General features: G+C 48.2%; 1 protein-coding gene across 2 annotated transcripts in view; it reads left to right on the top strand.

The window, feature by feature from the left end:
* The first annotated feature begins 406 nt into the window (after nucleotides 1-406).
* Nucleotides 407-27,338, top strand: part of lrrk1 (leucine-rich repeat kinase 1) — a 58,378-nt gene continuing 31,446 nt past the window's right edge. The window contains exons 1-13 of one of the 2 annotated variants that reach the window (XM_079997775.1): nucleotides 407-821; nucleotides 16,076-16,266; nucleotides 18,232-18,403; nucleotides 18,733-18,912; nucleotides 19,070-19,935; nucleotides 20,252-20,475; nucleotides 20,728-20,855; nucleotides 20,944-21,107; nucleotides 21,733-21,870; nucleotides 22,248-22,360; nucleotides 22,860-22,933; nucleotides 23,047-23,176; nucleotides 24,556-24,668. In XM_079997775.1, the coding sequence (XP_079853901.1) occupies nucleotides 626-821; nucleotides 16,076-16,266; nucleotides 18,232-18,403; nucleotides 18,733-18,912; nucleotides 19,070-19,935; nucleotides 20,252-20,475; nucleotides 20,728-20,855; nucleotides 20,944-21,107; nucleotides 21,733-21,870; nucleotides 22,248-22,360; nucleotides 22,860-22,933; nucleotides 23,047-23,176; nucleotides 24,556-24,668 (2,689 nt within the window). In that variant the 5' untranslated portion in view covers nucleotides 407-625. Of the gene's footprint in view, nucleotides 822-16,075; nucleotides 16,267-18,231; nucleotides 18,404-18,732; nucleotides 18,913-19,069; nucleotides 19,936-20,251; nucleotides 20,476-20,727; nucleotides 20,856-20,940; nucleotides 21,108-21,732; nucleotides 21,871-22,247; nucleotides 22,361-22,859; nucleotides 22,934-23,046; nucleotides 23,177-24,555; nucleotides 24,669-27,338 lie in introns of both variants that reach the window. The other variant, XM_079997774.1, reaches the window with a different exon arrangement.

Here is a 27,338-nt window from a genome sequence, read left to right as displayed (position 1 = left end):
TGGACGGCGTGAAGGACTGCGTGATGGACGCTGTGATGGACGGCGTGATGGACGGCGTGATGGACGGCGTGATGGACGGCGTGATGGACGGCGTGAAGGACGGCGTGATGGACGTTGTGATGGACGTTGTGATGGACGGCGTGAAGGACTGCGTGATGGACGGCGTGATGGACGGCGTGAAGGACGGCGTGATGGACGGCGTGATGGACGGCCACACCTTCTTCCTCATTTCTCTTTCTGCCGCTGGTCACTGAGCTGTGAAGGAAACTCGTGCTCCCGCTGCTTCCTCCTACAGCTCACACCTTCTCAACCGCCTCTACTTGGATGGATGGTGACATGAATGAATGGTTGGATGGATGAATGAATGAATGAATGAATGAATGAATGAATGAATGGGTGGATGGATGGATGAATGAATGAATGAATGGGTGGATGGGTGGATGAAAAGATGGATGATGCCCAGTGGATGAACGTGTGTTTGTCGACACATTCATTTAATTCATCCTTTTCACCTTCTCACTTCTGGTGACATTAGGACTTTGGACCCAACAACTCATCCTCAACTGTCTAACATTCTAACTGTCTTACTGTCTAACTGCTCAACATTTACCGTTCTAGCCTCCAGATGTTTGTTTTAAGGTTCTCATTTCAGAAGCACCACCTACTCCGTCCTGACTCCATGTTTTCTTCTCTTTCAGGGAAACTCCAAACTCGGAGTGTCCGGTCCCTGGTCCCTGCCCCACGTTTGACCCCCCCCGGGAGGCGGCATGTCCTGCTGGTCTGGGGTCAGTCTGGACACCGCAGCATGGAGGACCAATCAGGTGAGGAGCCTCCACCTTTCACCTCCTCCCTCAAAAGGATTTCACCGAAGCAGGAAAGTGATCTGCAACGTGCCGCCTTAAATAAACAAGCAGAAGTGAAACAGGCTGCGAGCTGCGACGCCCAACAGACAGACAGGTTTATATCTATTTCTGGTGGCGCTCTCTCTCTCTTTCTGTCTCTGTCTTTCCCTGTCTCTCTCTCTGTCTCGCTCTGTCTCTCTCTCTCTCAATTCAATTCAGTTACTACAACAGTATTGCCAAAGCTAGAAGGCAGATTAGCCCCATAATAATAACAGTAATAACATTAGATACAATAACAACAACAACATTGTTTACAAAAACAACAGATGAACCTCATAATAAAAACAACAGTAACATGAAAAATAACAATAAAAGTAAAAAGTAAATAAATGGCAGTAGGTGGAGGGTCAGGCTTACAGCTCATCTTATGACACTGTAAGAGGAAGCGTCCAGCGAGGGGGGCTGTGTGCCCCTCCCCGAGGAGCACGGCCATCTTTACTCATCAGACAGTGCGGTGATTGATGCTAATGTTGAGTTGAATTTATCAAAAAGTTGTTGTCTGATGTGTTTGTATGGTTGACAGTGTAGTAGAAAGCGCATGTCTGTCTCTACCTCACCTGTCTTACACTGACCTCACCTGTCTTACACTGACCTCACCTGTCTTACACTGACCACACCTGTCTTACACTGACCTCACCTGTCTTACACTGACCTCACCTGTCTTACACTGACCTCACCTGTCTTACACTGACCACACCTGTCTTACACTGACCTCACCTTTCTTACACTGACCACACCTGTCTTACACTGACCTCACCTGTCTTACACTGACCTCACCTGTCTTACACTGACTTCAGCTGTCTAACACTGATCACACCTGTCTTACACTGACCACACCTGAACTCCACTGACCTCACCTCTCTTACACTGACCTCACGTGTCTTACACTTAACTCACCTTTCTTACACTGACCACACCTGTCTTACACTCAACTCACCTGTCTCACACTGACCTCAGTTGTCTTACACTGACCTCACATGTCTTACACTGACCACACCTGTCCTCCACTGACCTCACCTGTCTTACACTGACCACACCTGTCTTACACTGACCACACCTGTCTTACACTGACCTCACCTGTCTTACACTGACCACACCTGTCTTACACTGATCTCACTTGTCTTACACTGACCTCACCTGTCTTACACTGACCTCACATGTCTTACACTGACCTCACCTGTCCTACACTGACCTCACCTGTCTTACACTGACCACACCTGTCTTACACTGACCTCACCTGTCTTACACTGACCACACCTGTCTTACACTGACCTCACCTGTCTTACACTGACCACACCTGTCTTACACTGACCTCACCTGTCTTACACTGACCTCATAATCTTTGCTCTTTGGGCAGCCAGGATGTCTTGTTTCTTCCTTTTCGATGTCTGGACTGTGCTCACTGACCCTGTACTTGCTCAGGATCTCTCTGCTTCATATCTCTGACAGTAAAGAGATATTCTGACAGTGTACATTCTCTTTTTAGCTCAGATAGCAATGGAGTTTGTTTTCTCTCTCTCCATCTCTCTCTCTCTGTCTCTCTCTCTGTCTCTCTCTCCGTCTCTCTCTCTCTCTCTCTCTCTCTGAGTGGTTGGAGGTGTGAGCGAGCGGAGCGTGTGAACGTTTGGTGGAGTGAGTGATTTCTTTCTCTAACTTTTCAATCACACAGCGGGTGGGGGTGGTGGCGGTGGTGGTGCGGGTGCTCATTTTCCTTGATAGTGTGGAAAGAGTGAACACGGTGGTGGCGAGCAGCGTCACAGTGAACGAAATGTTTGTTCCCCTCCTGCCTCTCTCTACGCCGGCGAAGAGGGTGAATTCGGCGAATGTTCCGCCTTTTATCAAGGACGAGAGACCCTAACTAGTGAACTTTGGAGGCACGGGAAGGTGGTGTCGCCGGTTAAGAAAGTCCCGTCAGGATGTAAGTTGCCGCTGCTGAAGCAGGTGGTGTCGCACAGGAGACACGTCCGATGATCCTTAACAACAGGACTGCGGAGCTGAACGTCGCCTCTAAAATCAGGGCGGATGAGTTTGACTAGGTGGTGTTTGTCAACTCTGACAACACCAAGTGCTTTGGGTGTGGTGGGGAGGGGCACCAGGTCAGAGCATGTCCAGGAAAGAACTCAGACAGCAGGACAGGTGAGGGGCAGAAGGATGGACAGGTGAATGAGGGAGCACAGGAGAGGACAGGTGAGGGTCAAGAAGGGGGAAAACAGGTGAAGGTGGGGCCACAGGAGGAGGCAGGTGAGGGTCAGAAAAGGGGAAAACAGGTGAACAGGGGAGCACAGGAGGAGACAGGTGGAGGTCAGAAAGAAAAAGGGAAGAAACAGGTGAAGGTAGGGGCACAAGAGGAGACAGGTGAGGGGCATAAAAAGGAAAAACAGGTGAACAAGGGAGCACAGGAGGGGGCAAGCGAAGGTCAAAAAAAAGGGGGAAAAACAGGTGAATGTGGAGCCACAGGAGGGAACGGGTGGAGGTCAACATCACAGTCAGGTGAGCATGGAGACATGGGGGGGAGACAGGTGGGGGTCTGGAAGGCAGGCAGGTAAAGGTGGGAGGACAGGAGGGGAAGGAGGACGGTCTGGAAGACAGGCAGGTGAGTGTGGGGGGACAGGAGGGGACAGGTGAGGGAAAGAAAGCTACGGAACAAAGTGAAAAGAGTGCAGGCGACGTAGCTGGGGAGGAGGAAGCACTGGAAGGAAGTGATTTTGAAATGGGAGATGAGGACGATGGTTTGAGAGTTCCTCATCTAAAGAGGAAGTCAAATAAAATGGGAGGAGACTCTCAGGCGAAGAGAGGGACAGCAAGCCAGGGGAAGGCAAGACAGGAGGTGGAGCAGGGAGGCTCAGAGTCCTGGATGGAGGAGGACTCTGCTGCAGACAGTGAGGGGCAAGTTTTTCTAGGCGTCAAGAAGAAAAAGGGCAAAAAAAGTTACAGTGTGGGCAAAATAAAAGTGTTTCTGCACAGAACTAAGAAAGTAAAAGGGATAAAGGTGGAGGATAAAGATGGAGGACTACTTCTCAGATAAGGAGCTGTTGGCAAACGCTGCCCAGCAACAGATGAGGAGCGAGGGGAGAGGCGGGTTTACGGACCAGGAGGTGTACAGCCTCAAGAAGATGGTGCAAAGAATCAGGAAGGAGCTGAACAACAGGGAGGATGATGATGATGATGATGATGATGATGATGAGGTGTAGGTGTAGGTGGTGCTGCTGTTCTGGCTGACTCTTCTTTCCGTTGCAATGAGTGACTTTAACATCAGCACGCTGAATGTGAACGGGGCGAGAGACGCAGCTAGGTCTCTGCTGTATGAGCTGATGGAGCAGAAGAGGGTGGATGTGTTGTTGGTGCAGGAGACTCACAGCGACTCTGTCAATGAGGCTGACTGGAAGAGGGAGTGGGGGGGGGTGGTGCTAAGCCACAAGAGCACCACCAGCGGGGGCGTGTCTCTTCTCTTTTCTAAGCGCTTTGCCCCAGCATCCTTTGAGGTTGAGGAGGGGGTGGAGGGTAGACTGATGGGGGTGAGGGCAACATTTCAGCACTATAAGTTAGTTGTTATGAAGGTGGAGGCTCCCACCACAGCACCACACACAGTTACTTTTCTACAGGATTTAAATGTTGTTTTAGGCAAAGTTCACAATGAGGAGTTTTTGTTTTTAGGAGGAGATTTGATGGTTTGGACAGGAACCTCTTTGAGCCTCATGGAGCATCAACGACATGAGGAAGCTCTCAAAGCACATGAGCTGACAGACGTGTGGAGGAACACCAACGGGGATAGAAGGGGGTACACCTGGGTGCACTGCAGAGGCACTTTACTATCGTTGTCTGGACTGGACCCGTTTAAGTGTTTTAAGCACCATTTTAACGTTTTCAAGGAATGTAGAATGGTGCCTGTTGGTTTTACTGACCACTCTCTGGTTGTTTGTCGTGTTTTTATCACCAATGTAAAGCCCAAAATTGCATATTGGCATTTTAACACCACCCTATTATGTGACTCCAACTTTAAGGATGCTTTTAGTTTTTTTTGGGAGGTTTTAAAAACAGGAAGCAGGATTTTATTTCCTTAAGACTGTGGTGGGACTATGGGAAGAAGGAGATAAGGCAGCTCTGTCGACAGTACACTCTCAATGTCACACAGGACATCACCAGATCTATGAGAGATCTGGAGACTGACATTGTAGAGTTACAGAGTGTAGTGGAACCCACTGGAAATCAAGGTCATATTAAGGATCTCAAGTCTAAAAGAGCTGCTCTCACAGACCTACCAGGCACCAAGGTGCAGGGGGCGCTGGTCCGCTCTCGCTTCCAGAGCGCAGCGCTGATGGAAGCACCATCTAAGTTCTTTTTTAGCCTGGAGAAGAGGAACGGGCGGAGCAGGTTCATTCATGCCCTGATATCGAAACAGGACAGGAGCCCAAGAGGCCGCAAGAGATCCGGAGATGAGCCGTGAACTTCTAACAGAACTGTACGAAAGTGAGTACGAGGAACAAAAAGAACTGTTTTACTCCTTTTGTGGGAATCTGCCCAGGGTCCCAGAAGACATCAGTGCAGTGCTGGGGGAACCTCTGACCCTGCAGGATCTTTCCACGGCCCTGCCCATCACTCTCCTACCGAAGAAAGGAGACCTGCAGGAGATCAAGAACTGGCGTCCTGTGTCCCTTCTGTGCACGGACTATAAGATCCTGTCGAGGGCACTGGCCAACAGGCTGAGGGAGGTGATGGACCTGGTGGTCCATCAGGACCAAACGTACTGTGTGCCTGGTAGGTCTATTCTGGACAATGTGTCCTTAATTCCTGATATTTTGGACGTCTCTAGTTCTTTGGGCATATAAACTGGGCTCGTTTCGTTAGACCAGGAAAAGGCTTTTGACCGGGTTGAGCACCTTTACCTCTGGAAAACTCTGGAGGCTTTCGGCCTCAGCCCAGGTCTGATAGCCATGATCCAGGTTTTGTACCAGGACATTGAGTGTACTGAAGATCAATGGAGGACTGAGCGGCCCTTTTAAAGTATGTAGGGGGGTGAGACAGGGCTGCTCCCTCTCAGGGATGCTATACTCTCTGGCAATCGAACCATTGTTGTGTCAATTAAGGACAAACATTGAGGGTGTGCTCTTAAACGGTCTTAAAAGGAGCCACATTTTATCAGCCTACGCAGACGACGTCATTGTTTTAATAAAGAAGCAGCATGAAGTCAACAAACTGGAGGGGACCGTCAGGGATTTTGGGCTGATATCAGCAGCAAAAGTCAACTGGGGCAATGTTGCCAGGAGGCTTATAGTGGAGAAGGGATGGTTTTAAGTATTTAGGAGTGTTTTTAGGGAACGGAAGTATGGTGGGGAAGAATTGGGAAGGGCTTTTAGGAAAGATACAGGGCAAGCTAAGGAAATGGAGGTGGGCACTGCCACAGCTGTCCTACAGGGGCAGGACTCTCATCATTAACAACCTAGTGGCCTCACAGCTGTGGCACAGAGTGGCCTGCGTCCAACCACTGGACCTGTTAGTAAGGAAAGTACAGGCTGATAATGGACTTCTGGACTTCTTTTTGGGGGGGGGGGGGCTTCCACTGGGTTAGGAAGGAAAATGTCTTTCTGCCAAAAGATTCAAGATTCAAGATTCAAGATTCAAGATTTTTATTTGTCACATACATATACATACTTCCATACATATATGCAGTGAAATGTAATGCAACGCACCCGGTGATAGCACACAATAAGTCCTAGGAAAAAGTACAAAAATAAAATAAAAAGTAGAAAATTCCTTTCTAATAGACCGACTAACTGACTCCTAAAACGTAATACAGTAAGTGGAATACTTATAGAATAAGATAAAAAATATATAGAATAAAATACAATAAAAAATAAATTGAAATAAAATGGAATAGGTTGAAGGAATATGCCTATGTATATACAGATATGTGCATTTAAAGTGGCATGTGAATTAAAGTGGCATGTGAATGTGAATAGTGTGAGGTAGTGTTTGGGATAATACAGCACAGTATACAACAGTACGGCGCAGCAATACGACATCACGAACAACCCTGAACAGTGACACAGTATGCGGTACAGTATGCTACATACAGTACAGTAGGTAGTGGAGCCTAGTGCATGGCTCAGTTAGGACCCCTGGTGAGGTCAGCGTTGACAGTTCTTATGGCTTGAGGGAAGAAACTCCGTCTCAGTCTCTCTGTTCTCGCTGCGTGACTGCGGAGGCACTTGCCTGACCGCAGCAGCTGAAACAGTCCGTTGTTGGGGTGATGAGGATCCTTCATGATCCTACGGGCTCTGCTACTACACCTCCTGGTGTATAACTCCTGCAAGGGGGGGAGGGTAGTTCCAGTGATACGTTCAGCTGAACGCACCACCCTCTGCAGGGCCCGCCTGTCCTGGGCAGTACAGTTCCCAAACCAGGCAGTGATGTTGCCTGTCAGGATGCTCTCCACTGCTCCAGAGTAGAAGGACTTGAGGATCCTCACCGAGACCCGGAATTTCCTCAGCTGCCTGAGGTGGTAGAGACGCTGCCTCGCCTTTCTCACCAGAGTGTCTGTGTGTACAGTCCATGTTAAGTCCTCTGTGATGTGGACTCCCAGATATCTGAAGCTGCTCACCCTATCGACAGAAGTCCCATTAATCCACAAGGGCGCGTGCGTCCTCGATTGTGATCCACGCCTAAAGTCCACAATCAGCTCCTTGGTTTTGCTGACGTTCAGGTGTAGGCTGTTGTCCTGGCACCAGAGTGACAGGTCAGCCACCTCCTCGCGGTAGGCCTTCTCATCGCAGTCGGTGATCAGGCCCACGACCACGGTGTCGTCAGCAAACTTGATGATGGTGTTGGAGCTGGACCTGGCCACACAGTCATGTGTGTACAGGGAGTACAGTAGGGGGCTGAGGACGCAACCCTGGGGGGATCCTGTATTCAGGGTGAGGGAGCTTGACATGTACTTCCCCACCTTGACCACCTGGGGGCGGCCTGTGAGGAAGTCCAGGATCCAGGTGCACAGCGGAGCATTCAATCCTAGCTCCAACAACTTGACAGCCAGTCTGGTGGGAACTATGGTGTTGAAAGCTGAACTATAATCAATGAACAGCATTCTCACATAGGCCCCCTTCTGGCCATCCAGGTGCGTGAGCGTGGTGTGCAGTACCTGGGAGACCGCGTCATCCGTGGATCTGTTCTGCCGGTACGCGAACTGCAACGGGTCCAAGGTGCGGGGGAGGGAGGCGCAGATGTAATCCTTAATCAGCCTCTCGAAACACTTCATGACCACCGAGGTGAGGGCCACCGGACGGTAGTCATTCAGGCAGGTTGGAGAGGCGATCTTCGGGACAGGAACGACGGTGGACCTCTTGAAGCAGGATGGGACCACTGATTCAGCCAGGGAGATGTTGAATATTGTGGTGAACACCGGAGCTAGCTGGTTAGCACAGGTCTTCAGTACTCGTCCAGATATGCCATCCGGGCCCGCAGCTTTCCTGGTGTTCACCGGCATCAGAGCCCTCCTGACCTCGTGCACGGACACTGAGAGTGCGCGCTCGTCCCCAGCGGTGTGACTCCAATTAGCCGGCGAGCTAGCGGTGCTGCTGCCAGACTCGAACCGCGCATAAAAGGAGTTCAGTTGGTTGGCCAGGGAGGCGTCCACACTCGTGGCTGGGGAGGAGCTGCTCTTGTAGTTTGTTATTGTTCGCAGCCCCTCCCACAAGCGTCTGGTGTCCCCCCGCTCCATCTGCAGCTCCACGGTGTCTCTGTACGTCCGTTTGGCGTCCCTCACCGCCCTCCGCAGATTGTATGACGCCGCTTTGTAGTTGTCCATGTTACCAGATACAAGTCCGTCGTTGTAAGCGGCCGTGCGCGCATTCAGAGCGCAGCGGATGGATTTATCAACCCATGGTTTCTGGTTTGGAAATATCCGAACTTTCACCGTGGGAACGATTTCATCCGCGAGCGTAGCCACAAAACTCACTACAACCTCCGTAAACTCGCTGACGTCACTTGAACTCGCTTGGAACATGTCCCAGTCTACGTCAGTCAGAGCGTCCTGAAGCGCAGCCTCTGATTGGTCCGTCCACCGCTTCACTTCCCTCGTCATCACCAGATCCCGCGCGATCAGAGGCCTGTAAACAGGAAGCAGCGAGATCGCGGCGTGATCTGATTTCCCGAAAGCAGGAAGCGACACGGGCTTGTATCCGTTCTTGTAAGGAGTGTAACAATGGTCCAGAGTTCTGTCTCCCCTGGTGGCACACGTGATGTGTTGGTGGAAATTCGGCAGAACTTTTTTCAGGTTGGCCCTGTTAAAGTCCCCAGTCACCACCACAGCCGCGTCGGGATGTCTGTTCTGAAATCCGCACAACACATCGTACAGAACCGACAGAGCTGCGTCGGTGTCCGCTTGCGGTGGGATATAAACGGCTGTAATGATGACCGTGCTGAATTCCCGGGGGAGATAAAATGGACGGCATAGTATGGTCAGCTGTTCCAGGTTCGGCGAGCAGGAGTGGGAGAGGAATTCGGTGTTGTTGGCGTTACACCAGCGGTTGTTTACCATTAGGCAGACGCCTCCACCTTTGGATTTCCCCGACTCTCCCGTTCTGTCGCCGCGGAACACGGAGAAGGCCTCGGCTGGACGTATGGCTTCATCCGGCACCAGTGGGGTCAGCCATGTTTCCGTCAGGCAGAGGACGCAACAGTTCCTCGTGTCTCGCTGGAATTGAATCCTCGCTCGAAGTTCATCCATCTTGTTCTCCAGGGACTGGACGTTGGCAAGAAGGATGCTTGGCAGAGGTGGACGGTAAGGTTGCGTCCTCATTCTGACCCGAATGCCGCCTCGTTTACCTCGGTGCTTCCTCCGTGGGCCGGCTCGTGGAACAGCGACTCCATTTTTGTTGTAGTTGTTGTTGCGAGTGTTCCCGCGTAGGATTTCCGCCGGCCACTCTGCTCCCACGGATAAAAAGTCCCAAAGTTGTTCGTTTAGGGAAATTTTTATATCCATGAGTGCATCGCGGCCGTATGAGTTAATTGTTGATGTTTTTCTGGCGAACATTGTGATAAAAAAAAGGAAAAAAATACTAAAGAGTAAGAAAGTAACCGGAGCGCCGGCGCAGGCGACCGCTAGGGGCGGCGCCACTATCGCTATCGCTATAGAGGAAGGGGGGCACGGTGTGGTGGACATTAAAAGCAGAGTGGCAACTTTTAGATTACAGTTTTTACAAGGGTTTTTAACAGGTTACTGTAATGTTTGGAAGGACGTGGCGGGCTTGGTCTTAAAAAGCACTGGGAGGATGGGGCTTGACAGCTTGTTGTTTTTAATGGACACAAAACACGTTCTTTTAAACACGTCGGACTTACCCAGTTTTTATCAGGAACTTTTTAAAGCCTGGGTGTCTTTAAGAAAAGGAAAAGGGAGGCCACAGATTCCCTTCACTGGCTCCTGGAGGAACCGGTGATCGGAGGAGCCAGGCTGGACGTGCAGGACGGGGCCACTTCAGGACTGAGGAGGATCCAGAGGGAGGCGGGGGTCCTGACCCTGAGGCAGGTGGTGGTGGTGGCGGCGGCGGGGAGCGATCTGCGGGACGGCGAGGCCATGGCGGAGCGGCTGGGGATGAGGTCCACCAGGATCATACACCTGGTGCTCAAGAGGTGGAGGAAGAGACTCACGGAGGAGGAGCTGGCCCTGCTGAAGGAGTACGGGGAATGGGCGGAGGAGCCGAACCCGGAGGATCCCTTCCCGGAGATGGCTCTGACCCCCAACCTGGAGGGATCCTCTGGGAAGCTGCTGCACAAGGCACTTTGGACAGAACTGGACCTGCAGGCAGTCAGCGGGAAAGCTTTTTATAAAGAGTGTGTCGTGGTTTTAAACAGGAAGGTACTGGAAAGGCGGCAGGACACCGTCTGGAGGAGACGGCTACAGATGGAGGGACAGGAGGAGCCGTGATGGAGGAGCTTGTACAAAGCTCCCTCCAAGAAAAGGGCGGAGGACCTCCGATGGAGAGTCCTACATGGAGCCATAGTTGTCAATAGTTTTGTTTCTGTTTTTAATCCCACAGTCACAAATGAACGTCCGTTTTGTAAACTACCTGAGTCGATTTCTCACTGTTTTTCAGAGAGCAACAGACTTTTAGAGCTTTTTAGTCTTTTAAAGGAAAGTTTTAAGCTCTTAAAGAGGAGTGGTCCAAAAATGCTTTTATTTGTGGGGTTAAATATTACAGAACCAACGGGGGGGAAGACCCCCCCCCCCCCCCCCCCCGTTACATCTATAAACATCTATAAAGATGGAGGAGTGTGGCCAGTGTCTGTGCTGAAATGGAGGGAGGTGGAGGGAGGCGGATGGAGAGAGAGAGAGACAGACGGAGGGAGGGAGGGAGTAAGAACTCCCGTGGTTGGCAAACAAAGGAGCATCATCCCCCAACCACTCTCTCTTCCCCCTCCCTCCTCTCTCTCTCTCTCTCTCTCTCTCTCTCTCTCTCTCTCTCTCTCTCTCTCAGCAGAAGCAGGGAGCAGGAAGGGAGGTAGGGGCAGAGGGATCATTCAGGGTAGAGGGATGCGAACCAGAGGAAGCGAGGACAGAGCAGTGATGGATCGAGACGAGGGAAGGACGAGGTTCAGTGTCTCACCATGAGCAGGTAAAGGATGGTGGAGGAGGAGGGGTGATGTCATCCTGATGGGCGCTGTGTGGGGTGGAGGCTGAGATGCAGGGATGGAGGGATTCAGGGATGGATGAATTCAGGGATGGAGGGATACAGGGATGGAGGGATATAGGGACGTGATCAGTGGTGCTGTTTGGTTCCAGGTTCTCCCTCCGTGTGAAAGAACGCTGAGCTTCATGAATCATTTCCATCCAAACTGGAACGCAGTGAGAGTTGGAGATTTAAATAAAAGAGATTTTAATTCAAAGACATGGAAATAAAATAGATTTAAATAAAAGAGATGGAAATAAAAAGAGATTTAAATAAAAGCCATGGAAATAAAATGAATTTAAATAAAATATTTAAATAAAAGAGATTTAAATAAAATAGATTTTAATAAGAGATTTTAATAAAAGACATGAAAATAAAATATACATGGAAATAAAAAAGAGATGGAAATAAAAGAGATTTAAATAAAAAACTGATTTAAATAAAAAGATGGCAATAAAAGAGATTTTAATAAAATAGATTTTAATAAAAGACATGGAAATAAAAGCCATGGAAATAAAACACATGGAAATAAAAGAGATTTAAATAAGAGATGGAAATAAAAAGAGATTTAAATAAAAGAGATTGAAATAAAAGAGATTTAAATAAGCGGTGGAAATAAAAGTGATGGAAATTAAAGTCATTTAAATCAAAGAGATTTAAATAAAAGTGATTTAAATAAAAGAGATTTAAATAAGAGGTCGAAATAAAAGTGATTTAAATAAAAGAGATTTAAATAAGAGGTGGAAATAAGTCATTTTAATAAAAGAGATTTAAATAAGCGGTGGAAATAAAAGTGATTTAAATAAAAGGGATTTAAATAAAGGAGATTGGTTTAAACAACAGTGGTTTAAATAATTAGAATCTTCATGTTGTTCAGCTTGTTTAGACTAGTTGGGAACGATCGCACATTGACTTTGGAGGAGTTGAGTCCTTTTTTAAAGTTCTCTTTTAGTAAGTGCAGGTGATCAGGGTTCCTCACAGGTTCTCCTGGTTCCAGTGTTCCTCACAGGTTCTCCTGGTTCCATGCTGTTTGAGGAGTGAATCAGCTCTGAATGTTTGTGTTCTGAAAAGTTTGATGTATTTGGTCGAGATTCTTTGTCAGAGAAGACTGTTTTCTTGTGTCAGACGGGCGCGGAACCTTGTTTTCAGGGGCGTGGAACCTTCAAAGCTGCACCTTGACACCACGTGTCGTCTGGAACCTGCTGTTGTGTTCTAATCTCCATCAACAATAAACACAAACTCTGTTCCCAGTTTGTCAAGGACACCACCCGCCCGCTGAGTTCATTTCTATTTAAACACAAAGACTCCGTCACTGAGTGTTCTCTACATGTCTCTCAGCTACCCAGTATCAAGTGTCAAGTATAAAATTATCGAACAGCGTTTAACGCTCATTCTCTTGGGGGGGGGGGGGGGGTTCTCTCTGAGGCTTTCTCAAATATCCATCTCTGCCTCCCCTCTCTCTGTTTTAATTATTTAAACACATCCCAGAATGCAGCTTTGCATCCCTGGGAAGTTCTACTGGAAGGAAGCTAAAATTAGAAATCCAACGATCCAAAGAGTTTCAGTCTAAGATCAGACTCTTTCACTTTCCCCAAACAGAAAAGGAGATCACATCTGATGTGAGATGTGAAGATAATATAAATATAATATAAGATAATTAATATAATATAAGATAATATAAATATATCATTAATATGAGATAATTAATATAATATAATCATATAAAAAATATTATATTAAACTGTGGGTCCTACAAGGGAGAAATGGGGATGAGTTGCTTTAATTGGGGGTGGGCCAAAAAAGAATTCAATACAAAGGAAATAAAATGGCCGCCCCAATAAATGTTTGTCATGGAGGTAATGGAGATCCCTGAGTTAAAAAAAACATTTACATTTAGTCATTTATCAGACGCTTTTATCCAAAGCGACTTACAAGGGAGAATAACATTCAAGCTACATTGCGACAGAGACATTAGTGTAACAATAAATACTGCTAGGTAGTGCTAAGTAATTGTAGGTTAGGACAGGAGGTACTCACTGAAGAGCTGGGTCTTCAAGTGCTTCTTTAAGACAGAGAGGGATGTCCCTGCTCTGGTTAATGTTTGGCAGCTCGTTCCACCAACGTGGAACTACAAATGAGAATAGCCTGGATTGCCGTGGCTGTATGGCCGGCAGAGCCAGGCCACGCTCTGACGAGCGCAGCATCCGGGGGGCAACATGTGCTCTTACAAGAGCATTTAAGTAGGCGGGAGCATTCCCAGCAATCACTCTGTAGGCCAGCATCAGAGACTTGAACTTGATGCGGGCGGCTACAGGTAACCAGTGGAGCTCGATGAGCAGCGGAGTGACATGTGCCCTCTTTGGCTGGTTGAACACCAGTCGCGCCGCCGCGTTCTGTATCGTCTGTAGTGGCTTCACCGCACAGGCCGGCAAGCCTGTTAAGAGGGCGTTGCAGTAGTCGAGACGGGACATCACCAAGGTTTGTAGCAGCAGTTGAGTGGCATATTGGGTCAGGTACGACCTGACTTTTCGGATGTTGAATAGTGTGAAGCGGCAGGACTGGGAGACGGCGGAAACATGGTCGGAGAATGTCAGTTGGTCATCAATAATGACACCAAGATTCCTTGCAGCCTTGGTAGGAACAAGAGATAGAGTCGATTTTAATGTCAATGTTGTTATAAATACCTTGTTTGGCCGGGAAGACCAGCAGTTCTGTTTTCACCAGATTTAGTTGAAGATGATAATCCTTCATCCATGTGGATATGTCAGTGAGACAATCCGAGATCCGCGTCGAGACAGTAGGGTCGTTGGGCGGGAAGGACAGATAGAGTTGAGTATCATCCACATAGCAGTATTATGAAAAGCCATGTGAGCTGATGATCGGGCCCAGTGATGTGGTGTATATGGCAAAGAGGAGGGGGCCTAGCACCGAGCCTTGGGGCCCCCCTGTGGTGAGGTTGTGAGGCACAGACAGCTGGCCTTGCCATGTCACACTGAACGAACGCCCAGTGAGGTAAGATTCGAACCAGGAAAGTGCACTGCCCGTTATGCCCATACTTGAGAGTATGGACAGGAGTATGCAATGATTGACAGTGTCAAAAGCAGCTGATAAGTCAAGCAGAATGAGAACCGAGGATTTGGCAGCAGCTCTAGCAGTTTTTAAGGTCTCTGTCACAGACAACAGGGCTGTTTCGGTGGAGTGACCACTTTTGAAGCCAGATTGAAGTGTATCGAGAAGGTTGTTTCTTGACAGGTATTCTGTAACCTGTCTCGAGACCGCCCTCTCTAAGGTTTTGGAAAGGAATGGGAGGAGAGAAACCGGCCAATAGTTTTCTACTTGATTGGGATCGAGTGAGGGTTTTTTGAGCAGTGGTGCGACCCGAGCCGCTTTGAAAGCGGAGGGGAAAGTGCCGGAAGTTAGGGAAGAATTAATCATATGTGTGATTTCCGGGGTGATAGTCGGTGATATGGCTTGAAGGAGGTTAGATGGGATCGGATCTAGCGGACAAGTAGTAGGACGGCTACATGTTAGTAGTGTAGATACCTCACATTCACTTTTCAATTAAAAAAAAATTAAACATTAAATCCATGAACATGCAAAAAACTGAATTCAAGAAATTGGAAGGTGTTTTTCAGCCATCCCTCCCTCCTTCTTCACCCCTCTCATCCCCTCATCTCTCCCGAAAATACAAGAAATGTTTTCGAGGTGCAGCTGACGTTCAGCTGGACGTCCTGAACCTCCACGGCTGGTCAGAGGCTGGAACTCTGGAGGGACGCCATGTTGATAACTTTATTTTTAACTTTAAATGTACGTCAGACAGCAGCGTAGCAGCAAGTAGCCTCTGAGCTGAACTCTTATTAGGATCAATAAGTAAGTCCTTCCAGGCCACATGATAAAGGAGTCAAACTTGAAGGAGAACATGTTTGGTCCTGACTTTCAATCCCCCTTCTCCTCTTGGGAAGGATCTTCTCTCTGTTCTTCTTTACATCTTGTCCACTCTTGTTTGTGTCAGTCTAAAAATCTCTCAAAGTCAGTTTTACAGGTGACAGCCATGATTAAAAGTCATTCAGTAGTCTTAAATCTAAATTGATGATGCCTTCATTTCAACATTAGCATTTGGTCTGGATTATTCATTAATTTCTTTTTGTCCAAATGAGTCAAGTTCTTCTGCATCTGCACCCTGAGCACACGTTGCAAAGGAACTTCAATCCAGCTCCTTGTGGCTCCTGGAGGCGGCATCCGTGGCGGCGTCCGTGGATCCACGTGCACGGCTCCACGTGCATGGATCCACATGCGTGGCTCCACGAGCATGGATCAACGTGCATGGCTCCACGTCTGTGCATCCACATGCACGGCTCCACGTCCGTGGATCCACGTGCACGGCTCCACGTGCGTGGCTCCACGAGCATGGATCAACGTGCGCGACTCCATATGCACGGCTCTGCTGCCTCTGGTCTCATGGCTGGCGGAAAACTGCTGTGTTGGTCATCCAACCTCCTCCTCCTCTCCCAGGGCCTGTGGAGAACATGGGGGCCAAGGCTTCGCTGGGCGGAGGCCCCACTGGGGCACCGTCGCTGGGGGCCTCGCCCACGCTGGAGAACATCCAGGCGGCGTATGAAGACGGACAGCATGATGGGGCCTACGAGCTGATCCAGCAGGCCTGCTGCGTGGAGTGCAGCGAGGGCGGGCCCCGCCTGGACGGGGTGAGTCTGACCACAACTTCCTGCACGCTGGGTCCGTGCACGGAGGTAGAGCGTGTGTTCTGGTGGTGGGGTTAAATGTTATGGTAAAGTAACGTCAGCAGCCAATGAAAGAAGTGAAAACACGCAGCTTCAAAAGGAGCAGCAACAGTGAAATGCACTGCACAGCTGAAGCTGAAATGATACATTTACTATAAAACAGAGCGTACCGTACCGTACCAGCACTATCATCCATCCATCCATCCATCCATCACTATCCATCCATCTATCCATCCATCACTATCCATCCATCCATCCATCCATCCATCCATCACTACCCATCCATCACTATCCATCCATCATCACTATCCATCCATCCATCCATCCATCCATCACTATCCATCCATCTATCCATCCATCCATCCATCACTATCCATCCATCCATCCATCCATCCATCACTATCCATCCATCTATCCATCCATCCATCCATCACTATCCATCCATCCATCCATCCATCCATCCATCACTATCCATCCATCTATCCATCCATCACTATCCATCCATCCATCCATCCATCACTATCCATCCATCACTATCCATCCATCATCACTATCCATCCATCCATCCATCCATCCATCACTATCCATCCATCCACCCATCCATCACTATCCATCCCCCCATCCATCATCACTATCCATCCATCCATCTATCCATACATCACTATCCATCCATCACTATCATCCATCCACCCATCCATCACTATCCATCCCCCCATTCATCCATCACTATCCATCCATCCATCACTATCCATCCATCCATCACTATCCATCCATCTATCCATCCATCACTATCCATCCATCCATCACTATCCATCCATCTATCCATCCATCACTATCCATCCATCCATCTATCCATCCATCCATCCATCCATCAATCACTATCATCCATCACCATCATCCATCCATCCATCAATCCATCACCATTCATCACCGTCCATCCATCCATCCACCACTATCCTTTCATCACCATCCATTCCTCCATCCATCACCATCCATCCATTCATCTCCATCCATCCATCCATACATTCCTCCATCCATCACCATCCATCCATTCATCACCATCCATTCATCCATTCCTCCATCCATTCATCACCATCCATCCATCACTATCCATGCATCACTATCCATCCACCCTTTACCATCCATTGAAGCGCAACGTGCGGTGACGTAAGTGACCGTTGATTGCTCCAGACGTAAGTCCATGGTGTTTGTTACTTTTGTAAATTGTGCTGCGTTTTACAGAACCTGGAAAACTGTAACACGTACCCACGTACCTCCCCTGTGTCCTGCTGCCTGCAGCTACATTTATATTTATTATTAGTATTATTGGTGGTGGTAGTAGTAGTAGTAGTAGTAGTAGTAGTAATAGTAGGATATCCCTGTATGTTTTTGTTTCAGTCTTGGTCCTGCTCTGTAACAGAAGCATGTAGAGGATGTGTGAAGGTGTGAATGTGGTGAAAGGTTCTTCTCAGGCATTGAAGCATTAAGGCTGCAGTGTGTAATCTTATCCCCTGGGCTGGAGAAAGCAGTCCAGCACCACAGGGAGAACAGAAGTGCACAGATTAGTTTACAGTGTTGGAGAGGGAGATGAAGGGATGGAGAGAGGAGGAGGGCCAGTGTAGGTGTGTTTTTTCTTTTTTTGTTGGCTTCATAGTGAAGTTTCTTGTGACCTCAAAAGAAATCGTCATCGGCCTCTTACTGCCATCGAGTGGCTGACGTGCAAAGTGTTTTGGCACATTTCCTCATGCACGTTAAACACAATTGTTTTGTAAAAGTTTACAAGTGTTTTACACATCAGTGTTGGGGTTAAATCAAAGTGTGAATTGATATAAGTAAATGCAATAGATTCATGGGAATAGTTGTTCTATCCACTCTGGACTCCAAACCCCCGGTTGAAGGTTTCCTGGCTCAGTGTGTTGTTGTGTGCAGGCTCGTCTCCTGGGCGTGGCCACGCGGCACGGGGACCTGGCGGCCGTGCGCTTCCTGCTGCACCACGCGCGCACAGACTTCCCTCTGGAGCCGTCCGACCGAAACCCTGCTATCCTGGCAGCGCACGGTGGCCACAGCGGCCTGGTCAAGGAGATCCTGGACTCTGTGCCCGGTAAACACCAGATACTGCCTGGATCTGTCTGTGGGTTTCCTCTGGACCTCCTCCTGCACAGATGAACAGATGGATGGATGAATGGATAGTGATGGATGGATAGTGATGGGTGGATAGTGATGGGTGGGGATGGTAGCTCAGGAGGTAGAGCTGGTCGTCTAGTAATCTAAAGGTTGCTGGTTCGATCCCAGGCTCCTCCTGCTAGCATGCTGTAGTGTCCTTGAGCGAGACACTTAACCCCTAAGTGCTCCTGATGGCTCCGTCCAGTGTTTGAATAATTGTAATTGTAATGTGGAATGAGGAATGGTGATGTCCTCTCTGTGTGGCAGGTCCCCGCCGGAGGCCGGACCTCCTGAACTGGATGTTGGCCGCAGCGTGTCAGCAGGGACATCTGGACGTGGTCCGTCTTCTGGTCGACTCGTACGGCGCCAGCGCCCAGGACTGCACTGTCCACACCAACGAGTTTGCCGTCATCACCGGCCTGCCGCTGTACGCAGCAGCGCAAGCAGGTAGGCAGAACCAGAACCCTGAGCAGAATTCTGTCAGAGGAGCCCTGATCGAGGAACCAACCACACTGTATATTGCCAGGAGATATGAAATTATTTGTATCATTCTAGTAGTGAATTCAAGGTGGTTCAATTCTTCTCCAATTCAAACTCCCCGCAGGGAATGAAGAGATTGCCTGCTTCCTGCTGCAGAACGGCGCTGGCTTCTCCTCGTACACGCTGATGGACCACGCTGCGTTCTGCAAGAAGCTGCTAAGAAGGAAACTGCAGGAGGTCTGCAGCACCACAGGAGACCAGGAAGTCTGCAGCACCACAGGACACCGGGAGGTCTGCAGCGCCACAGGAGACCAGGAGGTCTGCAGCGCCACAGGAGACCAGGAGGTCTGCAGCGCCACAGGAGACCAGGAGGTCTGCAGCACCACAGGAGACCAGGAGGTCGACAGCGCCACAGGACATGAGGAGGTCTGCAAAGCCACAGGACACCAGGAGATCTGCAGTGCCACAGGACCCCAGGAGGTCTGCAAAGCCACAGGACACCAGGAGATCTGCAGCGCCACAGGACCCCAGGGGGTCTGCAGCACCACAGGAGACCAGGGGGTCTGCGGCACCACGGGAGACCAGGAGGTCTGCAGCACCACAGGAGACCAGGAGGTCTGCAGCGCCCCAGGAGACCAGGAGGTCTGCAGCACCACAGGAGACCAGGAGGTCGACAGGGCCACAGGACATGAGGAGGTCTGCAGCACCACAGGACACCAGGAGGTCGACAGCGCCACAGGACATGAGGAGGTCTGCAAAGCCACAGGACACCAGGAGATCTGCAGCGCCACAGGACCCCAGGGGGTCTGCAGCACCACAGGAGACCAGGGGGTCTGCGGCACCACGGGAGACCAGGAGGTCTGCAGCACCACAGGAGACCAGGAGGTCTGCAGCGCCACAGGACATGAGGAGGTCTGCAGCACCACAGGACACCAGGAGGTCTGCGGCGTTGAAGGAGACCACATCTGCAGCGCCGCAGGAGACCACAAGGTCAGATCCAGGTTTCATACCTTTTAAATGTCTGTTCTCAGACCTGAATGGGTCTTTACAGTGTTTCCATGTGACTCCTACAAGTTGGAGTTATTGTTTGATTGTTATGTTTCATGGCTTGGCTTGTAGGAATTATGATCTGTGTGAAAAATAATGTTGTGTTCTAGTTACTAGAGTTGAAGAATTGAACCAAAAATGAATGCATTTTCATCAAATTGAAATATTTGATTTAAACTTTCAATATTTAATATTAATATTAATATTCAATATTATTTGGCACCAGGAATAATCAGTCAGTCTCTGTCCACACCCCCAGGTCCTGGTGTCATGGGCCGGGCTGCAGCTGCCCTGGCTGGAGCTGGACTGGTTCATGGACGTGTCCTCGTCCATCACCCAACTGGACCTGTCGTCCAACCAGCTGAGCACCCTGCCCTCCATGCTGCCGTGGGGCCTGGTCCGCCTGCGACGCCTCGACCTGTCCCGCAACCTGCTGAGGGACCTGCCGGCTGCCGCCAGCTCCCGGGAGGTCCTCTGCTCCGGGTAGGTAACCCTGGCTTCATGTCCCTTGTATCGCTGCGCTTCCATGCTAATGCTAACGCTAGCTCGGAGCGCCATCTGGTGACGCTGCATACAAACTACAATGGAAGAGCTGAAGCGTCGCTGTGGATCATTTTTCTGGAGGAAACTAGACACACTTAAAACAATTTCAAATCAATATTCTGTGTCAGTGCATTCATTTATTTCGTAAGAAGCGGTGAATGTGGAACAGATGTGTGTATGTGTGTGTTTCAGGTTACAGCAGCTGGATCTGTCCCAGAACCAGCTGCTCACCCTGCCCTCAGGGCTCCTTCATCTCGAGCAGCTTCAGAGCCTTTGTGCTTCCAGGAACCGGCTGAGCTCCCTGTTCCACGTCCCTGCTGGTACACTGCATAAAAAAGTGAAATCATGAGTAAATAACCAGAAGACACAGTCAGAGGTGTGACGTTGTTGTCTGACCCCGCCCAGCAGCCTCTACCTGGGTTGGACTGGGCAAACTGGAGGAGCTGGACGTGTCCAGTAACAGTCTGACCGTCCTGCCGAGCGCAGTCCTGCACCGCCTCCGGTCGCTCTGTGTCCTCAACGTCTGCAAGAACCGCCTGTCCTCCTTCCCCGAGGCGTGGGCGTGTCCACTGGTGAGGCTCCGCCCCCTGCCACCAACCCATGTGACTGCTAGAGAAACACCACAGACTGATGTTTATTATTATATATTCATGATATAATTTAATTCTAATGCTGTATCGTATCCAGGGTGTCTCCAGGACCTTTAAAAGTCTTAAATAGTCTTCAATTTCAATCAGAGAGGTCATTGAGTCATCTTTGATTTATCATATATTGTCAGAGTCACATTTCTGACGGTTAATAAAAACCCAAAACCTTCCTCTGAACCTGGTACTTCCTGTTCCAGATGAAGCAGTGGCTTCTGAGCTGAAGGATCCTGCTCTAATAATATAATAATAATCAAATCATAATAATAATCATAATAATTATAATAACAATAATAATAACAATTATATCAATCATAATCATAATAACAATAATAATAATAATAACAATCATAATAATACTAATCATAATCATAATAATCATAGCAATAATAATAATAATAATAATAATCACCTCGTAGGTCCATACTTACCTACGTGCTTAAATCGAATAAAAGAAAGATGATTGGTCTGAAGATCTGTGTTAAATGTCATGAGAAATATATCTTTAAAAGTATCAACTCTGTCAAACTCTCTATCTGTCTTCCTTTGGTAGAAACACTGCAGAGCTTCCTCCAACGCCATCGAGGGGCTCCCCAGCTCCGTCTCCAGCCTCTGGAGGACACAGCTCCAGGAGGTGGACTTCTCTGAAAACAGCTTGAAGGAGCTGCCGCCCTACGTGTTCCAGCTGGAGGTGCGGTCCTGTCTCCCTTAGGGTCCAGACCCTCATTACTGGACGTGCTCTCATTGAAATGAAGCAACCGTGAAATTTAGAGAGTAATCATTTTGCCAGGGACCCTCTGGAACCTCTGGAAGAACCTGGGGGAGGAGAAGCAGAGATTTAGAAAAATGGAGCTTTGAGGTTCCTGGAGGATCCCATATGTCTGGACTTTTTCTGCTCAGATGAGTTTGACCTTAGAAGGTCCCTTAAGAGTTCTGTAAGGATCTTGAAGGACCTTCAGGGTGTTTTAAGGACCTTTATGGACCTCCGGGGTGTTTTAAGCACCTTTAAGGACCTTAGGGGTGTTTTCAGGACCTTTTGAGGTGTTTTAAGGAGCTCTCTCTCCACAGGCCCTGGTCTCCCTGAAGGTCAGTGGGAACCAGATCAGCTCGCTGCCGCCGCCCAGCGGGTGGAGATGTTCTCAGCTCCGCACTCTGGACCTTTCTAGGAACAACTTGGGGAAGTAGGTGTGAACCCAGGTCTGCTCAAGCTGTGTTGACAGGAACATTCTACAGGAGCAAAATATCAAAGTATTCAAATATAAAATAATAAGGTCCGGATGATTTCAGGTGTTGAAGGTGTTGCAGTCTGTCTGGATGTTTGCTTCATTACTTTCATTTCAGAAAGTAATCCAGAGATTATTCAGTGACCTGACAGAAGGGTCAAAGGTCGCATGTTTCATGGAGAATATTTAAACAACAGTTTAACCCTCCGTCACGCCACAGGAATCCCTTCATCTTTAGTCCTTAATCAAGGGTTGGGGTTGGCTTTAACTTTATTCGGTAAAATAACACTCTTGTTGTCATTCACTCCACTTAAACTCTGCTCAGTATTGTTTACATGAACATATGAACTATATATGTATATATATATATATATATATATATATATATATAAATAAAGGGACAATGCAGGATACCGAACAGGTGAGTTCTTCTCTCACCTGTTCCACCGTCTCCCAGGACGGAGGATGGACCGAGGTCCCGGCGCCTGGCGTTCCTCACCACGTGGAAGCGGCGAGACTGGGAGACCCCAGGTAGCACCACGCCTGTCACCATGGTTACACACCTAGGGTGGAGAGAGTAACGTGTGTGTGTGTGCGTGTGTGTGTGCATGTGCGCGTGCGTGTGCGTGTGTGTGTGCGCGCAGTGTGTCCCGTTCACTTCCCCTCCTTCCTCAGTGATTCTTTGGAGCTTCTGTTCCTCAACTCCAATCATCTAGACGTAGTTCCTCCGTCAGTCTGTGTCCTGAGAAGCCTGACGGAGCTCTACCTGTCCAGGTAAGGCCCCCCCCTAGCATTAACTTTATTCAAATAAGATAGAAAAGATGACTTTATTAAAAAAAGATAGAAAAGATAACTTTATTCAAATAAGATCAAACAGATAACTTTATTTTAATAAGATAGCAATTATAACTTTATTAAGATAAGAGAAAATATATTTTTATTAAGTTAAGATAGAAAAGATAACTTTATTTAGATAAGATAGAAAAGATAACTTTATTAAAATTTGATAGAAAGGATAGCTTTATTCAGATAAGATAGAAAAGATAACTTTATTAAGATAAGATAGAAAATATAACTTTATTTAAATAAGATAGAAAAAATAACTTTATTCAGATAAGATAGAAAATATAATTTTATTCAAATAAGATAAAAAAGATAACTTTATTCAAATAAGGTGGAAAAGATAATTTTATACAAATAGGATAGAAAATATAACTTTATACAAATAAGATAGAAAAGATAACTCTATGAAGATAAGATAGAAAAGAAAACTTTATTAAAATAAGATAGAAAAAATAACTTTATTAAGATAAGATAGAAAAGATAACTTTATTAAGATAAGATAGAAAAGATAACTTTATTCAAATAAGATAGAAAAGAAAACTTTATCCAAATAAGATAGAAATGATAATTTTATTCAAATAAGATAGAAAAGATAACTTCATTTTAATAAGAAAGAAAATACAACTTAATTAAGATAAGATTGAAAAGATAACTTTATTCAAATAAGATAGAAATGATAAGTTTATTCAAATAAGGTAGAAAATATAACTTTATTCAAATAAGATAGAAAAGATAACATTATTCAAATAAGATAGAAAAGATGACTTTATTCAAATAAGATAGAAAAGATAACTTCATTTTAATAAGAAAGAAAAGATAACTTTATTAAGATAAGATAGAAAAGATAACTTTATTCAAATAAGATAAAAAATACAAATTTAAGATAAGATAGAAAAGTTTCAGGAAACCCAAAGTGCAGCTCTCACAAGTTTCGCAGCTCTCCCCACTTCCCACTCCACTACCCGCCCCACTTCCCATGCTACTCCCTGTCCCACTTCCATGCTACTTCCTGCCCCACTTCCTGCCCCACTTCCCATGCTACTTCTTGTCCCACTTCCATGCTACCTCCTGCCCCACTTCCCATGCTACTTCCTGTCCCACTTCCCTGCTACTTCCTGTCCTACTTCCTGCCTTACTTCCCATGCTACTTCCTGTCCCGCTTCCCATTTCACTTACCCGCCCCACTTCTCGATCCACTTTCTGCCCCACTTCCTGCTCCACCTCCCATGCTACTTCCTGTCCCACTTCCCATCCCACTTCCCGTTCAACCTCCTGTCCCACTTCCTTTTCTACTTCCTGCTTCTGAGCAGTAATCCCGGCATCCGGGAGCTTCCTGTGGAGCTGGGTCAGCTGTCCAACCTGTGGCAGCTGGACATTGAGGACCTGAATATCACCAACGTCCCTGCAGAGGTCTGCAAGGAAGGTGTGTCCACATATACTGCTAATTTACTTGAATTTAATTTTGTTTTATGTTTTGCGTCCAATAAGTCCTAGATATTTAAGTTGAGCTAAAAAGCTTAAATTGTCTTAAAACACATTTTTATTTTCTGACTGATGTGAGTATTTAAACCAACCTGGTAGAAGAAGAAGAATCTTTAATTGTCACACGCACGCCACTACAACACGTGCATTCATGCAAACACACACACACACACACACACACACACACACACACATGCTTTGGGTCATCATCATCATCATCATCAGGTCTCTTGCTCGGCGACGGGGGCGACACCATGCGTAGAGCCAATCAGTTTCACCAATCTTCTCCATTTGGGTGGGTCCAGTGCTAGGGACTCGGCTTCAACAAGCGACAGGTCCATTTGGTGTAGGTCCCTAGTGACGGCATCAATCCATCGGGTGCGGGGGGCACCGTGGGGGCGTTTTCAGCCGGCAGCTTTAGGTTGGAAGTGGAGGATAGCGTGAGTAGGGTGATCCGAGGGGAGCCTTTTGACATGGCCGTACCAGCGCATCCGACGCTGTGCTGCCAGGTGGGACGCAGGGGGCTGTTGGGTGCGTTCCCGCAGCATGATGTTGGAAACCCTATTTTGCCATTTTATCCCCTCTATTGAGCGCAGTGCTCTGGTGTCAAAGCCATCGATTCTGGCAGCCAGGGTCTTGTTGAGAGACCAGGTTTCTGCTCCGTAGAGGAGGATGGAGAGGACCAAGGTGTAATAAATCTTGATATGGAGTGGTGTCTCCACAGCGGCTTCCAAAGTGTTTTCATGGCACTGGCTGCCAGGGCACGTCTCCGGTTTATTTCTGGTGAAATGTTGCCATTGTTGGTGATGATGGACCCGAGGTAGGTGAAGGAGGTCACAAACTCAACCTCCTCTCCACTGATATGCAGCGGAGGGGGGGCAGCACCTCCAATGTGCATTAATTTTGTTTTGGGCCAGCTGACCTTCAGACCCAGTTTGTTGGCTTCCTCTTGGTAGGTTTCCAAGGCTTCTTTTAACTGGTCAAGAGTGGAGCAGAATAGTGTGGTGTCGTCCGCGTATTCCAGATCTGTGAGGGTGTAACTGCATAGTTTAACCCCAGGAATACGTGCACATATCCGTTCCATCAGGTGGTCGATGATGCAGTTAAAAAGGTCTGGTGCAGCTACGCATCCCTGCCTCACTCCGCTGTTGATTGGGAACCAGGTAGAGTTTGTGCCATTGACACGCACACAGCTTTCGGCGTCGCTGTAGAGCTTTTGGAAGAGAGAGGTAATCTTTCTTGGAGCTCCAAGGATGGTGAGGATCTTCCAGAGGGAGGAGTGGTCCACGGTGTCCAAAGCTGCCTTAAGATCAAGAAAGGCAATGTAGAGGTGTCTGTTTTGGCGGAACTCGTGTACCTTCTCAATGATGAGGCGGAGGGCAGAGATCTGGTGCGTTGTGGAGCGGTTTGGCATGAAGCCCGCCTGTTGGGGGCGTCTTTTGCTTCTAATGGCCGGAAGGGCCCGGGTGAGAAGTATGCGGGTGAAGATCTTGACTGGGATAGACAGGAGTGTGATGCCTCTGTGGTTGCTGCAGACCATTTTATCACCCTTATGTTTCCAGAAGGGGAGGATGATACCCCTGGTCCAGTCTTCCGGGGGGTGCTCAGTTATCCAGACATGATTGATGATTTCGGTGAGCCAGTCAATGGTGTTGTCACCGCCCAATTTCATCATTTCAGCTGTGATGTTGCGGATACCAGGGGCTCTATCCTTTCTCAGTTTGGTCAGAGCTTGCACGACATCTACTTTGGTGACGGGGTCTATGCTGCAGTTGTCATTTGCGCTGGCATTTTCAGATGAAATGGTGAGAGTGGGGTCGGTTTGGGGTGCGGGGTGATGCAGAAGGTCACTAAAGTGCTCCTTCCAGCGGCTGATGCATTCATCCTCGGAGTTCAATATGATACCCTGTGCGTCTTTTACCTGGGCTGCCTTCTGTTGGGGGCCTGATTTCACTTGCCTCAAGGTTCGATACACTTGGGTGAAGTTGTTATTTTCGGCAGTAGACTCCAGGCATTCTGCTTCTCCTTCCCAGAATCTCTCCGTCTTCTTGAATCGCGATGTTGCGTATGCGATTTAGGCGACGGTATTTAGTCATGTCGCCCCTAAGACGTGCTGCTCTACGGAGCTCTATGATTTCTAGCGTTGTTGGTGTTATCCAGGGGCGCCTAGGTGTATGGTGAGGGCGTCGGATGGAGTCAGCAGCTGCCTGGTTAATTGTAGACACGAAAAGGTTCCAGTTGGTGAGTTCTTCTTCGGCCAGGGCATTATACCGGTTGGGGATGGAGCGGGTAAACACTGAGGTGATGGTTGGATCCTGGAGATGAGAGGATCTCAGTCGAGGTGGTGCCCGTGATGATGGAACAGCCTTTAACTTCAGTCTCAACTGGGCATCCAATAATCGGTGGTCCGTGTTGCCTAGCTGGGCTCCACGATACACACGGCAGTTGGTAACACTGGATTTCCAGCGACTGGAGATGATGATGTGATCTAAGGCCTTGCGCGTTTTGCCATCATTGCTATACCATGTCCATTTGTGTATGTTCTTCCTGGGGAACCACGTGTCTACAATAGATAGGGCCCCAGCACTGCATAGATGCTGGAGGCGGTCAC

This window comes from Zeus faber, assembly GCF_960531495.2.
Source record: "Zeus faber genome assembly, chromosome: 3".
In the NCBI taxonomy this organism is placed as follows: Eukaryota; Metazoa; Chordata; class Actinopteri; order Zeiformes; family Zeidae; genus Zeus; species Zeus faber.
The sequence above is the reverse complement of the archived record's forward strand: the minus strand, read 5'-3'. Positions and strand labels throughout refer to the sequence as shown.